At 37.6% G+C, this 14,461-nt stretch overlaps 1 protein-coding gene across 1 annotated transcript; it reads right to left on the reverse strand.

Annotated features, from left to right (window-relative positions):
* Nucleotides 1-7,926: 7,926 nt before the first annotated feature.
* On the reverse strand, nucleotides 7,927-13,082 carry LOC102223744 (coagulation factor X-like). Its single transcript, XM_005808862.2, has 9 exons — nucleotides 12,932-13,082; nucleotides 11,749-11,879; nucleotides 11,098-11,240; nucleotides 10,953-10,977; nucleotides 10,770-10,883; nucleotides 10,550-10,678; nucleotides 9,195-9,310; nucleotides 8,987-9,104; nucleotides 7,927-8,898 (listed from the first exon to the last, which is right to left on the reverse strand). The coding sequence occupies exons 2-9, from the start codon at nucleotides 11,825-11,827 to the stop codon at nucleotides 8,363-8,365; spliced, it is 1,260 nt and encodes a 419-aa protein (XP_005808919.1). The 5' UTR covers nucleotides 11,828-11,879; nucleotides 12,932-13,082; the 3' UTR covers nucleotides 7,927-8,362.
* Nucleotides 13,083-14,461: the final 1,379 nt, after the last annotated feature.

Below are 14,461 nucleotides of genomic sequence, written 5' to 3' on the forward strand. Positions count from 1 at the left end.
TTTTTTTTTTTTTTTTTTAGCTTTAATCTCTTGTTTTCCTGCTCCTTTCCTTTTCATACTCATAAAACCAGGCAAAAAGGGGTGACACATAGTCTCTGGGAGCAGGAAGGAGGCGTATCATATGGAATGGCAGCTGAGGATGTGAGACTAATGTGACAGGTGCAGCCTGAGAGAGTGACAGCATGGGAAGAGGGGGTGGAGGTGGACCATGTGGAGGAGGGGTCAGTGCTTGAAACAGGAGGATTGGGAGAGATTAATGGTTCTTTCACTTATCAGCAGACAGGCCCTTGCAGTATATTACTGGTAGTGCTGCCATTCTCATTATCTTTATATGAGCCGTGGAAGATGTGAAAAGGGACAGGAAATCATTGAACAACCACACGTATTTAATCACAGTAAATTGATTTCAAAGAAACATCCCTCATCAAGTTAAAGTAATAAGGTAATTGAGAGGCTTATGACCATGTAATTACTACACATGGGCATTACTGAGATACCCAGTTAGATTAGACATAACACTCTCATAAACGGTGCCTGAAGAACGTGTAAAATGCCTTTTAAATAAATCTCACCCTGTCTAGGAACTTTTAATCAGCAACCTATGATTTCCTGTTTAGTTGCCATTTAAAATAGGAAAGACAAGCAGTCGGGCTCCTCAAGGTAAATGGATGATTCATGTGTTGATTTAATTTACAAAGAAGGGGAAAAAAACAGCTGACCCAAATCCGAAATTTACCCACATCTACAGTAAGAGAAATCACAAAAAATATTCAACATGATATTAGATTGCTGCAAATGAAGATGAATTTATTTTTGAAATCATTACACAGATTTATCATGAGTACTTAGAACTGTGGGATGCAACAACTTTCTGCTAAGACTGACTGCAGAAATAGAGAGTAAAAAAGGCATTTAATTTTTTTTCCAGTTTCCTTTTGAAGCTAGAATGCAGAAAATCTTTGAACATGTTTCATGTGTTGCACGGTGATTAGTCCATCTTTTTCAGAATATAAAAGTTACTGCAACACAAATCTGTGCCAAATGCGTTTCTTTTCTTGGTCTCTAACCATACAAACATCAAAAGCAAAAAAGGTGGACTAGCAGTTCATGACGATTATATCCTCTAGGACATGTTACTGTGAAATAATGCCTCTGGTATGTCATGACGATCATGTGTGGCAGTCATGAGACTGTCATACAGCAGCAGTGACTTCAGTCAGAGGCTTCTTTAGATTTGCTGCAAGACTGGCAGCCCATGACTCTTTGAAGACACTTGGATGATATAAGTAGCAACATTTAATTTAGCTTTGGGAAATGGAACTGAATTGAACTGAATGTCAGACAGTGAGAAAAAGGGTCATATGTCTTTTCATTGAGTGCTTGCAAATATCTGGTTTCAGCTGCTGTCTGTGATGTATTTTAGCTTCAGAAATTCACTTAATCTGTGAACTGGGAATACTAGTTTGTCTATATTCCACACCTGATTGCTTGAACTGGCTGGTTCAGATAGAAATTGAACACATATGTAATGCTTGTTCTCGTCATTTGTTTGAAGTTTAGACAAGAACGTCTGAGTATTTATAGCAGGTTCTACAGTAACTTGGATCAGAGTGATCACATGCGAGGCTCAGTCACTGACTAATATAGCCTTACTGACAGCCTGTACTAACTGTGGCTCAGCCTTGTGAGTTATTGTCTGTTACTCCTAAACCTTCTTTTGTACCAGAACAGCAGGCTCACAGGTGCTGCTCTGGCTTATTTTTGACTCATCTACTATATATTTGTATATATATAATCTCTCCCTTTCCATTCATATTCATTTGCAGTATGTCTCTCCCCCCCCCCCTTTCTTTCCTCTTCCTTCTCCGGAGGTTGCTTCGTCTCGTCGTCAAGGCCTCCTTTTGGCCTCCACACAACAAACAGTGCAGTGACAGCAGGGTGGCCGACATGGAGACACGCACGCTGCATCTGTTTCCAGTGACTAGCATCACAATGAGAACCTGTGACCTTACAGGATGCATTAACTATGACAGGATGCAGGTGTCCAAATTAGCAGGAAGAGTGACTAATTATATAGAGTAACTTTATTTCCATATATGTATCCCACTTTACTCAGGCTGTAATGGAAACGATGTGAGTTTGAGATATCAGTGCTTTTTCAGGAGGAAACATTTAAAACATTAGACCTACTGGAAGTTTCATGAATTGTTTTGCTCTGATCTGATCCACAATCTCAACAGATTTTCTAGTTCTTCTCAGCCTTAACAATTTAGGAAAAACTGCTTTATAATACCTCTCACCAGCACAATGCAGTTGTTCGCATAAAAAGTGAAGAATTTGAGACATAAAAATGTCTTTTTGGATTGTCAGATCGATCAATTTTAGATGAGGTTGTAGCTGAAAGTTTCCTTGTTTTATTCTCAACATATCTATTTCCATTCTTCAGAGAAAAACTCAATGGAACTGGATGAAAACGCTTCAGGATCCATAGCAATTTGTCAAAGGTTCTTTGTCCTGCACAGTGCTTCCTAAAACTGATAAGTCACCATGAAACTTGCTACTTTGTGTCAAGCACAGTTTTTATTTTCACTGTCTACTATTAGTGCTCACTTGTCCTTCGGCCCTCGGGTACCAGCTGTTCACTATTCAAAATACTGTTGCAAGGGCTTTTTGGACTTTTTAAGTTTTTTCATTTAAACTCCTGCTGTGGAAATTCAGAATGTATCACCATGCTCTGCTACTATTATAATCATGCTATATAATCATACAGCTACTCAGAAGGAAATACACTCTTCCTTTTTCCCTTAATGTTGGTAATTCAGTTAAGTGAGATAATCCAAATCTCACCCATTCGCCACCCTGCCTATTCAGTTCAGACTCCAGTAGTTGTCGAGGTCAAGACTCCAGGCAGTAAGACAGAAAAAGCCAGGATGATGCAAATTCCAGATGCCCGAAAATCAAATAAACTATAAACAATAAATTGTATTGAAGAAGTAAAACATACTTTTTAGTCTCACAACTATAGGCATGGTGTTGTCTGGCTTCTTTAAAGACGTCACCATGCACCATATTTTCATTCGGTCTCCCAGTGGCCCTATAAACATGGTTTAACCCACAGAAGGTCAAAGTGGGGGCATTGGAATAAAGGCAACACCAGGATTTGCCTTCCTGCTCTGTCACCCAGTCTCTAGGTCCCACAATAATGAACAGTGGTTTACTCTGAATCATGAGTTGATTATTCATTTCAAGACAGCTAAGCAAGTCAGATATATATATAAAAGCTTTGTGTACTCAAAGCCACAAGGGATTTACAGAAAGAAAACTTGTGGTTCTCATATGTTTTTGAGAATCGCCCTTTAATTCTGAAATCTGGTGATGAACAATTACACTAATGTGATCAGTGAGGTTTTTTGATGGCAAACTTACAATTTGTAATACAATTTGCCAGAACAATGAGGTAGTCATTTATTAATTGTGCTGTCAAAATACTTTAAATTTTTCATGACAAAATTTGTTTTTTAGGTCAAAATAACTAAATATTTAAAAAGAAATTCTAAGTGTTATCACAAGTAAACAAGAGTTGTTGATAGATAAATAACGTATAAAGAAATTGCTAAGCATCTTTGATCAGCTTTCCATAGTCTGGTTAAAATCAAAGGACCCTGTTGCTACGAAACAACAAAGCTAACAACTACTCAGCTGTGCAGATTTTTAAATGTGCCAAAATAAAGCATGTGTGCCATTGGTTTATTGTGATACAAACTGTAATAAGTGCAAATAAATCGTTGAAACCTTCAATTTTCACTACAATTTATGAATGACAGCTATATTGGATACTAAACCATATCCAGCATGTAACTTTAAAGTACAAAGCGCTTCACAAGTAGTATTCAGTATCCGTGTTGCCACCATATTAAAGGATCCTACACCAATGAGTGATACAGTAAATGTCAAAAAATGTCAAAGCAGCACTATTTGTTTTGCATCCACTAGTATTTACACATGCATAGAAAATAGTGAAAACATTACTTGATCTGTTAAATATTATTAAACTATTTACCTATATCTGTGCATATGCGAGTCTTTTCTGTTTGTCTATGGTCCAGTAGGTTGACTTCACAACAGGCACACTCAGGCTCACGGTACTTATTCTAACAAGAAAAAATAAATACATCAGTCTAACAGCTTCTGCCCCACAGTTACAGACGGCAACAGAAAAAGGGGCAAGCTGAGTGTGATCGTATTGTCGAACATAACATAAATTTACATCATTAGTTTGCATAACTAATATTATCCTTAAGATAAATAAATATATACGCTTTTAGTACAGGAAATATTTAACATTCAAAGACTATCACACAATTGGTAAAAAATTAAAATGAAAACATACATCAGAGAGAAAATCAAGTTGATGGTTATCATCGGTCCCGCAGCGTTTGCCCCTATATATGAAAAAAAATAAATAAATAAATCTAAACTAACTACAGAAAAATGGTTCCTAATGAAGAGTTCATAGATATACAATTGAACGTATCTGAAGTGCACAAAACTCAATATAACAGTTAAAAATAAAATAAATAAAAGTAAAATAATAACAGTAAAATACATCAAACCTATATAGCACTTTTAATATAGACAAAGCATATCTGCATATATTTCAAAGATGGTTAAAATATAATCGAAACATTGCAAGATTACACATGAAACCATAAAATTGACTAAATTAGCCTAAGATATATGTTAAAATACAATACTTGTAAAGAAAGCACATACCACAGATGGCAACAGGATAAGGGGATGAGCTGGCAGTTACTGATTGCTATGGTAACCACCAACTGTCAAGAACAACATAACCTATACACCAGTAAATTTCAGAACAAAATAACTTTTTGACTCAACAAAATTAATTTGAAGAATGAATAAACCAGTTTTGACGATCTCCACAACTGTAATAATGTTCAAACAAAACCTTGTTACATATAATTATTGTTTTCTATTTCATCCAGGTCGAATGCTCTATTGTTTCCCTTAGATTTTGTGTCAGGTAAGATTAAACAAACTTGCCAGACACTCATAAACTATCTTGGAGAGATGAAGTTCAGTCAAATGAATATCTGGCTAGACTTCAGTGGGACCTGATGTAATGCATCTTTATGAATGGTGTAGGTGAGGCAATGGACATAATGAATATATTTTAGCATGCTATTGTGCTCTAAGACTGTGAGCAAGTGCTACAGAATGGCTGCTAAATATTGGCTTTATGAAAATTTCATCATGAGCAAGTTGGTATGCTGGCACATTTACCCCCAACTGGATTTAAAAATAATAACACAGAGTCATTTCTTTGTCTCCAGGGTCCTATTCCTCCCATGTTTATATAAAATTCATAAGGCACATAATGGAATACTCACAAATAGTCAGCAGAAGCCTCCAGTCTTACATAACGTCTGCTTGCTCAGATATGATCCAAAATGCTACAGATGATCCTACATAAACAAATAAATAAAAATATACATTAGCCATGAAGACTAAGTCCTGGTTTTATAAAGTTGTTATCCAAAAATGTATTCATTATTTAAGGCTAGCAGCCAAACTCAGCCAAGAGAGAGGAACATAAGGCCCAGTGAGGATGGACCCATTTCTACTGTATATGAGTGTTTTACATAAAGAGAGATGTTACACTATAGCAGTGTTATATAAAACTGTTCAGCTTGTCTAATTCTTTTGCTTTCAAAAATGTCTTTCAGCCCAAGCTATAACCTCTTGAGGTCTAGTTTTACCTCCACCCGTCTGAACAATTACCCAGTGAAGTAGAAGCTGCTCTGTCTGGCATGGGGTAGAGTCTGAATGGGGGTGGGACGAAAGGAAATAGCTTTTCCATTGATTTAAACTAAGAGACAAGCTAATGTGGGATAAAAGAAAGACTGGGAACATAAATTTTGAGAATGGGGTTACTGGAAATGATCGGGTGACATGTTTGAGCAAGTAGTAATGAACTAAAATGATCAGATTTTCCAACAATGAGATGTTTGAGATGTTTTTCATAGGTGTGCTTTCCAACACACACAATATACATGCAAGAATATGTGGTCACAGCATATGACTGTTGTTGGGTTTGGGGAGAATTAAGGATTACTGAAGTTGTGGGATTTGGTCAAATGTGGGCTCTGCTGACGTGTTCAAGAAAAATATAGGTTTCTTAAAAGTTTGTCATGACTTTTTCCATTAATAGAAATAGTATTGCCATTTACTTTGCAGCCCTTGTGATCGGGTTGCTAGTGTTTCTCAGTGATTCTCAGATCTCTCAATCTGTCCACTCAAGGACTGGCTTCTGTTCAGCATCAACACTGCAATCACCAGATAGTTTTTTTTATATAATTTTGTTGGCTAAACTTCATCTTCAGACTGTTTTCTGTATGATTTTCAGCACTTTGTCAGTTTGTCAGATAACTCCCACATAGCCTATATAGTAACTTTATTTTCTTTTTCCACATTTTGCCTGGTTTCAACTATAAACCTTAGTTTATAGTATTGTATTTGGAGAAACCAAAGCAAATGTGAAGGGAAAATAAATGTTTATGCATCTCTAGGATAAGTGTGGAGCTGTATGTCTCTACTGTACAAATTTTGTATATCTGGTGAATGATTTTTCTGCTCATCTTTGAGCATCTTTGCAAAAGTATTGTCACAGATTCTTGACTTGATTTAGGTCTTGACTTTGACTGAGCCATTTTAACACATAAAATGTGTTAGTATTAATTACAAAATGTGATATGTCATTATTAATTATATATATACTCTTATGTATATATAATCTTTCATCTTTCTCTGTTGAAAACTGAGCTGGTAGAACCGGAGAGCAGGACCACACTCAGGAAGGAAGGTGCTCTGTTAAATGAATCTCCTCTGGACGGCCCAGTAAAGGAGCGCGGCCATTTTTCGGGAGCGAGGAGCCATCTCCCTGGTGAGTACCATGGCAACAGCCAACACAGGCCCCAACTTCCTGAGATGTTCTTTTCAAGCTCCCAATCTAAAGTGGCAGGCCAGTTTTTTTTTTTGTTATGGGCCTTCTATTGCTTTTAGTCTCTCCAGCCCATTCTTCTGTTTCTTCTTTTTTTTTTTTCTTTGCCCACATGACATGGCCCCAGCCTTGTTCACCAGCCCATCGAGGCTGTGAGAAGACTGCTGAGGGTGAGTGTCCGTGGGAAAATGTTGCCAGACAACACACTGGTATGTGACAGTCAGGCCAGGCTAATAATGTCTGTGTGGGACCAAATAGGGAAAACATTACAATGGACGGAGCAACTCAGGCCAACTTTTATGAATGGATAGTTCTTATTGCAGCTAAATTATATTTTGTTCACTATTAATCTTCTTCTTCAAAGTTTCTCTGTGGAAATCTTAAATAAATCCCCTGATTAGCTAAGCTTGATAAAGAATGTGGGCTCATTCATGTTTCTATTTTATGATTACAATCGTTTAGTATTCATACTTTGCATAGTCACACCTAAACTTTGTTACAAGAAATCTGTTCTATTATATTTAAAGTGGTCTTCATGCTTTATTAAGGCTTTTCAAAGTTTATTTTCTATACTTTGTTTTTTCTTTTTACACTTCTGCTTTTCTCAATAATGTGCGATTTGTGCTTCTACAAAGAGAAAACTGCAGAAAAACTGCTTTTTGTTTTTAACCTATGTTTGATATTGGAGGAAAAAATCTGTGTGAGTGGAAATACTTATTTTAGCAGAGTATAGTGTGGATTAGACTGTTTTGTAGAATATTAACATACATAATGTTGTACATTAATATCCATATTTCTGACCTTGACAATCACAGAGATTGAACATTATCTCAGATATCCATAAATATACAAAACAGCTTAAAACCCTTTTACATTACTATAAATTAGAGACAAAAACAATAAAATATCTTGGTTTTATGGTTTATTACATTCATGAAACTGTATTTACCAGGACTCCTTTAAGGTGCATGTCAGCCATTACATTGTTGCTGAAATAACATAACTTCAAAGGTATTAGAAGGTATGTTCACATCACAAACATGCTGAATAATTTACAGGTCTCACAACCTCTGAGTACTTAACACATGCAGGAGGAAAGCTCTTTACTGACATTAACAGAGAGCCACCTTGTGGATAAAAGATGAAGTACACAGAGGAAGAAAATCCAACAAACTACAGTGTTTCTTATGTTACGGATATTTTAAAAAGACACACGCAGAAAAGCTTATGACTGAGTTTAAACAAAAAAATATATACAACGGATTCCCTGTTTTAGTAATTATTTACCTGCATTAAGCTAAATTCATAATGAAGCTTGATGTGTTCCCTCACTTCACCTCTCTAACGTGAACCCATCAACGTCTGCAGCCAGCTGAGGTGGCGGGACACTTTTTGGAAGATGTAGCCTTTAGTGCAGTCAGCCCCTTCTGGTTGACTCACCACCCCAGTGAGAAACAACACATCCCTGTACATTGTGAGCAAGGGGCTGCCTGAGCTCATGTTGCAGTCAGCATGGGCCCGGGCAGCAGTGCAGCCCATTTTATTGGTCATCAGGTTGGGGTAAGTTTCCACGCATTGAGGCAGCTTATTGTACACCAGCTGGTTAATAGTGAGCCGGCCCTGGAAATTGGACATCTGTGTGGATTCCTTCCAGCCGGTGACAACAGCCGGCCAATCTCCAGACATTAAGATGCTCTCTGCGAAGTCTTTCTCTGGCAGGCAGGCCGCAACAACATCTGACTTAAAGGTTATGGGGTCGCGGAGCTCGATCACAGCCAGGTCATTTTCAGGACGGTCTCTCATATAACGAGGATGGACGTGAATGAGCTTCACATACAGCGTCTGCTCTCCGTCTTCAAAGTTGGTGCTGCGCTTTCCTGATGAGACGACAGAATGGACAACATTAGTTTTTGGTGTTGTGCAAAGCACCAAATTCAATACAACGCTGATGTTCACTACACTTACCAACTGCAACCTGGAAGCTGCTGTATTTGTTGGCGCACTGAGCTGACGTCAAGACGAGGTTCTCCTTCAGAATGACTCCACCACAGAAGCCATCAGACTCTGAACTCTTTAAGAGAGCCTGGTAAGAAGATTGAGAAACTGTGTGAACACAAAAAGGGCATCTACTGGAGTTTGTGCAAGGTGGTCCATTAGAGTAGGCTCCCCTTACCTGCCAAGGACACTCAGATGGCGTACAAGGAAGTCCATCAAAGTTATTGGTAGAAAGACTTGACTGTCTGTTCTTCCACTGAGACAGATTGTTCACCTGACCACACGGGTATCTGACTAACAAGGGAAGATGGTTCTGATTAGATTAGATTAGTAGCTTTTGTTGGTGAACACCAGATTCCTGTGCAACAATATACATAACATGCCACATATCGTTGAATTCAGATTTTTACTTACACTTTGAAACACATTTTTTTTTCTCATCGTCCGATGTTAAAATGACCAAAAGCAACGTTAGTTAGGATTAGCCAAATTATATCTATTTGCTAAATCCCACAATAAAGAGAGACTTTTGTTGTTGTTTTTTTTAAAAAAAAAGAAAATATGATAGGTGAAGGCTGTATAAGTTACAAGTTCACTCATAATATGTCAATTAAATGAAGGCACACTTTCACATGTATTTTACGGAAACACCTTATACACACTGTTTTCTTGTGTGACATTATGAAAATCTACAAAAAATTGGCAGAGTTATCAGGAACATAAATGTGGACCTCTGAAGGTTAGGTTTATCCTTAGGTACAATTTCCAGATGTCTATAGGTGCCACATTTATCACTTCAAACAATTACACCCAACAATAAAAAGCACATAAATAGTCTGGAAACATTCTGCGAAGAAAGAAGACATGTCCTGCAAAATGTGCAAATCAACCCCAGTACAAAAGCAGAAGACCTTGTGATTAAGAAGTCCGAAGCTGGTAAAAGGGATGTCTTTATCTACAGTAGAAATAAATTATGTTTCAGCAAGGCCAATCAAAGAAGAAGAAGCCATTATTCCAAAAGCAACATAATAAACTCCAGATCACAGTTTGCAAATGCAAGCCATCAAGAAAATCTGATTGAAATGTTGAGGTTTTATCTCAAAACATCAGCCAGGAGGTCGAAGCTTGTTCAAAAACATGCCCTCAAAATTACCCTAGGTAATGTTTTGGAGCCCCAAACCAAGTCCTATAGAAAATGTGTGAGAAGACCCAGTCACAAAAGTTCTGTCAGGAGGAATGGACCAAGATACCAGAAAACTATATTGAGAAACATGTGGAAGGAAAACCAAAACATTTGAGCCAAGACATACAGGTTAAAACTTTAATCTGATTTAATGCCAAACAAAGTTAATAAATTCCTTGTTAAAACAAAGTGTATCTGCATTTGTCTCTCTCCCTTACTGACAGTCAATTTATCAAAACTACATTTCAGGTGAAAATAGATTCCTCAAGTATAACCTATGATAAATAAGTGGGAAGCTTCACTTTGTCTTAGTTGCAAAAAATACACACAAGGAAAAACCGATAACATACCTGCAGCTTCACACTTGACCTTGTCTTTGACCCTCCAGCCTCGGGCACAAGAACACTCGTAGGACGTGTAGCCCGGTTTGCAAAACTGTGAGCAGCCCTTGTCCTTTTCCAGCGTGCAAAGAGTCTCATCTAGTTTGTGGGATGTAGCAGAGTGTGCACGCTAATGTGTAAGTAATAAACAAACAGCAGTTTTTACATGGTGCCTACAACAGATCTGTACCTTTTTCACAGTGGACTCCCGTGAAACCCGACTTGCAGACGCAGTCATAGCCTCCAACACTGTCTGAGCACATGGCTCCATTCATGCAGGGGTTTTCAGCACACTGGTCTCCATCTAAACAGAGAACACGTTTGTGAGAAGAGGCAACGCATTGTTGAACAGGAGGTTCTTTATATAACTTACCGATGTAGACAGACCAGAAAATGTCCTGCAAGAAAAATTGCACATGATAAGCGAGAAGCAGGCTCGTGAAAGGCCTGATCTGTTAGTTCTTAGAATGAGGATTCTTAGAGAAATTTAAAATGAAGGAAATACACAGCAAGCTAACCGTGCGATACGAGTCCTGGAAATACTTCCTGGCTTCCTCATAAGTGCACACCCTCTCCATGCAAGCCTGCTCCAAGGTGGACGCTCCAGCATTTCTCTTCTGACGGGAGATCAGAGAGGTGGCCTGCTGCTTCTCCAGAAATACTGAGGGAACAGTGACTTTACTCAGCATGGCCAATTCATGTATAGAGCCAGTAAGCTTCTTTGGAAATTAGCAAATTTTTTGAAAGGAATGATTCACATTCTTAAATTATTGTACTGTAGAACAGTTCGTGCACATTACAAATAGAGGGCAAACACTCCATCTAATTCTAGTTCTTTAAAATATTTTTTTTATATTTGTCAATCTCAGCTAAAGCAGGTCTGCATTTACACTTCTAAATAGCATCTAAAAACCCTATTTATTATTGTTTCTATTGTATTATTGTTTATAAAACAGCTGAAACATGTTGAGAATAGGGATCAATCAGGCTGTGACAGGGTGAAAGAGGGTAAGTTTGTGCTCATAAATATAACATTTTAAGAGTATCTGTGTTTCTGTTTATTTAATGCCTTTCACAGGTCAGTGCTGCAGATGCTGCCATTTTGTATTTTTTCTGACCCACTCTTGAAGCTTACAGCACCATCTGGTTCTTGTGGTGGCCTTTCTCACCTGTCTGGGGGGTCTGAATGGCTGTCACTGCCCCAGCAAGGAGACAGAGCACAGCAGCGTATGTAGTGGAAGAATGCATGTTAACACCCAGACGTCTGACGTGTCGGTACCGCAGGGATCAATGTGCAATCCTGGAAACACAACAAGAGGATGATGAATGCAAAGAATACAATCTGTTTATCTATCCATCATTGATCTGCCATCCATCTATTCATACATACATACTGTACATCCTTATAGCTTACCCACTATAAAATTATTTTACGCAAATTCATAGTGATCCTTTGTATTTAGACTTTAACAGTTGGATAAAAAGAAACTAAACGAAATCTGAGGAAAAGGATTTAATTTATTAGAAATACTTTAAATACATAATACATAATTACATGTACATTACATTTGAAATACATAATTTCATGTTTAAAACGTTGCAAGGTTCATTCAAGTGTCCCGGTGACCACTTTCATCAACATGACAGGTGAAAAACTGTGTACAATTCTGAGCAAAGTAATTGATCTGTTATGCTCCCTGTAATCCTAACAGCGTCATAAATACTGCAGCAATGGCAAAGTATGATTGGACCAATAGAGTTTCGAGTTACTGTGCATGCTGACAGCTTCAGTATTAAAGTCAGAAATACGTTATTTAAATGCTTCAGTTGAATTGTTTTTGCACATCTAAAAACAACACTATGACGATGTAATATATAATAATTTGATGTTTTTATCCACATTTCATAGAAATATTTATTGTTAGAAATTTGACATCATATCTTTTGTACACAGATGTTGATGAGACATCTGACATGATGCAGCATCCCATTGAAGGGCTTCCATGTTTGTGGCGCTTTATTTTATTATGTATTCTGAAACAAATAACTCTGTCCATGTCTCACTCATTGCGTAAATACAGTAAGAAGGCTTAGAAGAAGGTAAAAAGCTAAATATTTTTCTTAGAAATATCCTTTTCATCAAGCAGTTTTCTGCAGTGCAACACAAAACCTGCACAAAGTACTTTGTTTTTAGTCATTTATTGTGCGATTTCAGGGGGGGAAACCCCTGTGATATAAAATAAATATCCCTCGTTTGTTTCTGACAGGGCGGGTTAGTCTAGCAGGCCGAAAACCGTTTAACATTGCCGACAATGATGACAATAAAAAGAGAAGAAGATACTCGATACTTACTTGGGGAAACAAAATCAATCAATGACCTGCTTCTTTCCCCCCTGGTTCTGAAATAAAGCAGGAACAAACCGGACGGATTCGGGCCTGTCCGTCCAAAATAACGGGCTCTGGTCACATCCCAGACATCCGCCTTCCTCTGTTTACTGTTTGTAGTGCTTGTAATGACAAAGAGACGCCAGTAGAGGACACTGTTACACAGTGTTGAGACAGGAGGAGCCATGACAGGATCTGACGAGATTAATGAGTTACAATGAACATTAATGCAAACATTTACAGTACATTACCATTTAAATGTGCCACACGGGGTAGTTTTGTTCTTCATAGAAACCAAGAAGCTCGTCAGAGTTAGTAGGTGGGTAATTCCACAGCAATAATCAAAGAAAACTTGTTGAAAACGCATTAGCTTGTTAGCTTAATTTCCGTTTTTAGTCCTATCATCAATAATGTGCGTCCAAATATTGAATACAGGTTGAATCTTGCTGACAACCTAATGTCTTTGTGAGGTCATCATACCTCACAAAGACATTAGAATGTGACATGACTTTATGTTATTTTCAGAACATCAAACACACAATATTTGTTCAACTGTCTAGATTTAAAGACCAAACATATACTTGATTCAGAGCTGATGTATCAAAGATGCTTATTTGAAATGTTTTGCACACCTGTGTACACCTGTGGATGTATTTACTCCACAATTGGACATTTGTGCTAACACAAACTAATCATTAATATGAAGTGTATGCAAGACTGGTGCAGGAGAGTCACTGACTTTGCAGTCTAAGTCTATAGCAGCATATCTACAGAAGTGCCTCAGGATAACCTAATGGTAGTCAGCATGGCATCTGTAGCATGTGCTCCTGAATGGGTAGGGAAAATAAACTGCCATTGCTGTTATTAACAGAAAATACAATAACCTCCATAGTGATAATTTTTGTGTGGAAATGCTATGAGCAGTCAGTATGTTACCAGTGGTAGGCTGTAGCAAGCGTGATCTCAGTTTGGATCATTTTAGGAAATGTTCTCACTGGAACAACAAGGATACTGCTTTGAAGGAGATACATTTGTTTCCACGACTAATTACACAGTCACCATTTTGTTTACTTTTAATTTTTATCAGTAAGCATTCTTATCTTCAGTGATGTGCAACACTGTGTGGTTGTTGGTTTGGTCGTGTGGTGTGATTCTATGCTTTTTTACCAGTCATTCAAATGAAATAAAAAAGTACCTAAAAGAAGAACGACTTTAGCACAACTTTCAATAAAACCCAAAAGACTAGCACATATACCAACTAAGAAATAGGGATTATGCATCTATGAACAGATTTCCATAATCAAACAGTCACATTGCATCACAGTCAGTTTGCTAAATAGTGGAGCAGCTTAGGATCTCACCACTGCCAAGCAGTCAGTTTTTAAATACTTCTGAAAAAAAAATATTATCACATTTGAATAGTTCTGTTTTTTGTGCAAAGGTGAGCTCTGAAACCTGGAAAAAAATGTTCAAACAGCTTTAAATTTGGAACCTAGT

Source organism: Xiphophorus maculatus, chromosome 16 (genome assembly GCF_002775205.1).
Source record: "Xiphophorus maculatus strain JP 163 A chromosome 16, X_maculatus-5.0-male, whole genome shotgun sequence".
In the NCBI taxonomy this organism is placed as follows: Eukaryota; Metazoa; Chordata; class Actinopteri; order Cyprinodontiformes; family Poeciliidae; genus Xiphophorus; species Xiphophorus maculatus.

Excerpts from the sequence above, each read along its gene's own strand:
- LOC102223744 (XM_005808862.2), bottom strand. The coding sequence starts at position 11,827 with ATGCATTCTTCCACTACATACGCTGCTGTGCTCTGTCTCCTTGCTGGG. Across the intron at positions 10,884-10,952 it reads TTTCTGGTCTGTCTACATCG|ATGGAGACCAGTGTGCTGAA; the intron begins GTAAGTTATATA and ends TTCTCTGTTTAG. Across the intron at positions 8,899-8,986 it reads CAGCTTCCAGGTTGCAGTTG|GAAAGCGCAGCACCAACTTT; the intron begins GTAAGTGTAGTG and ends TCGTCTCATCAG.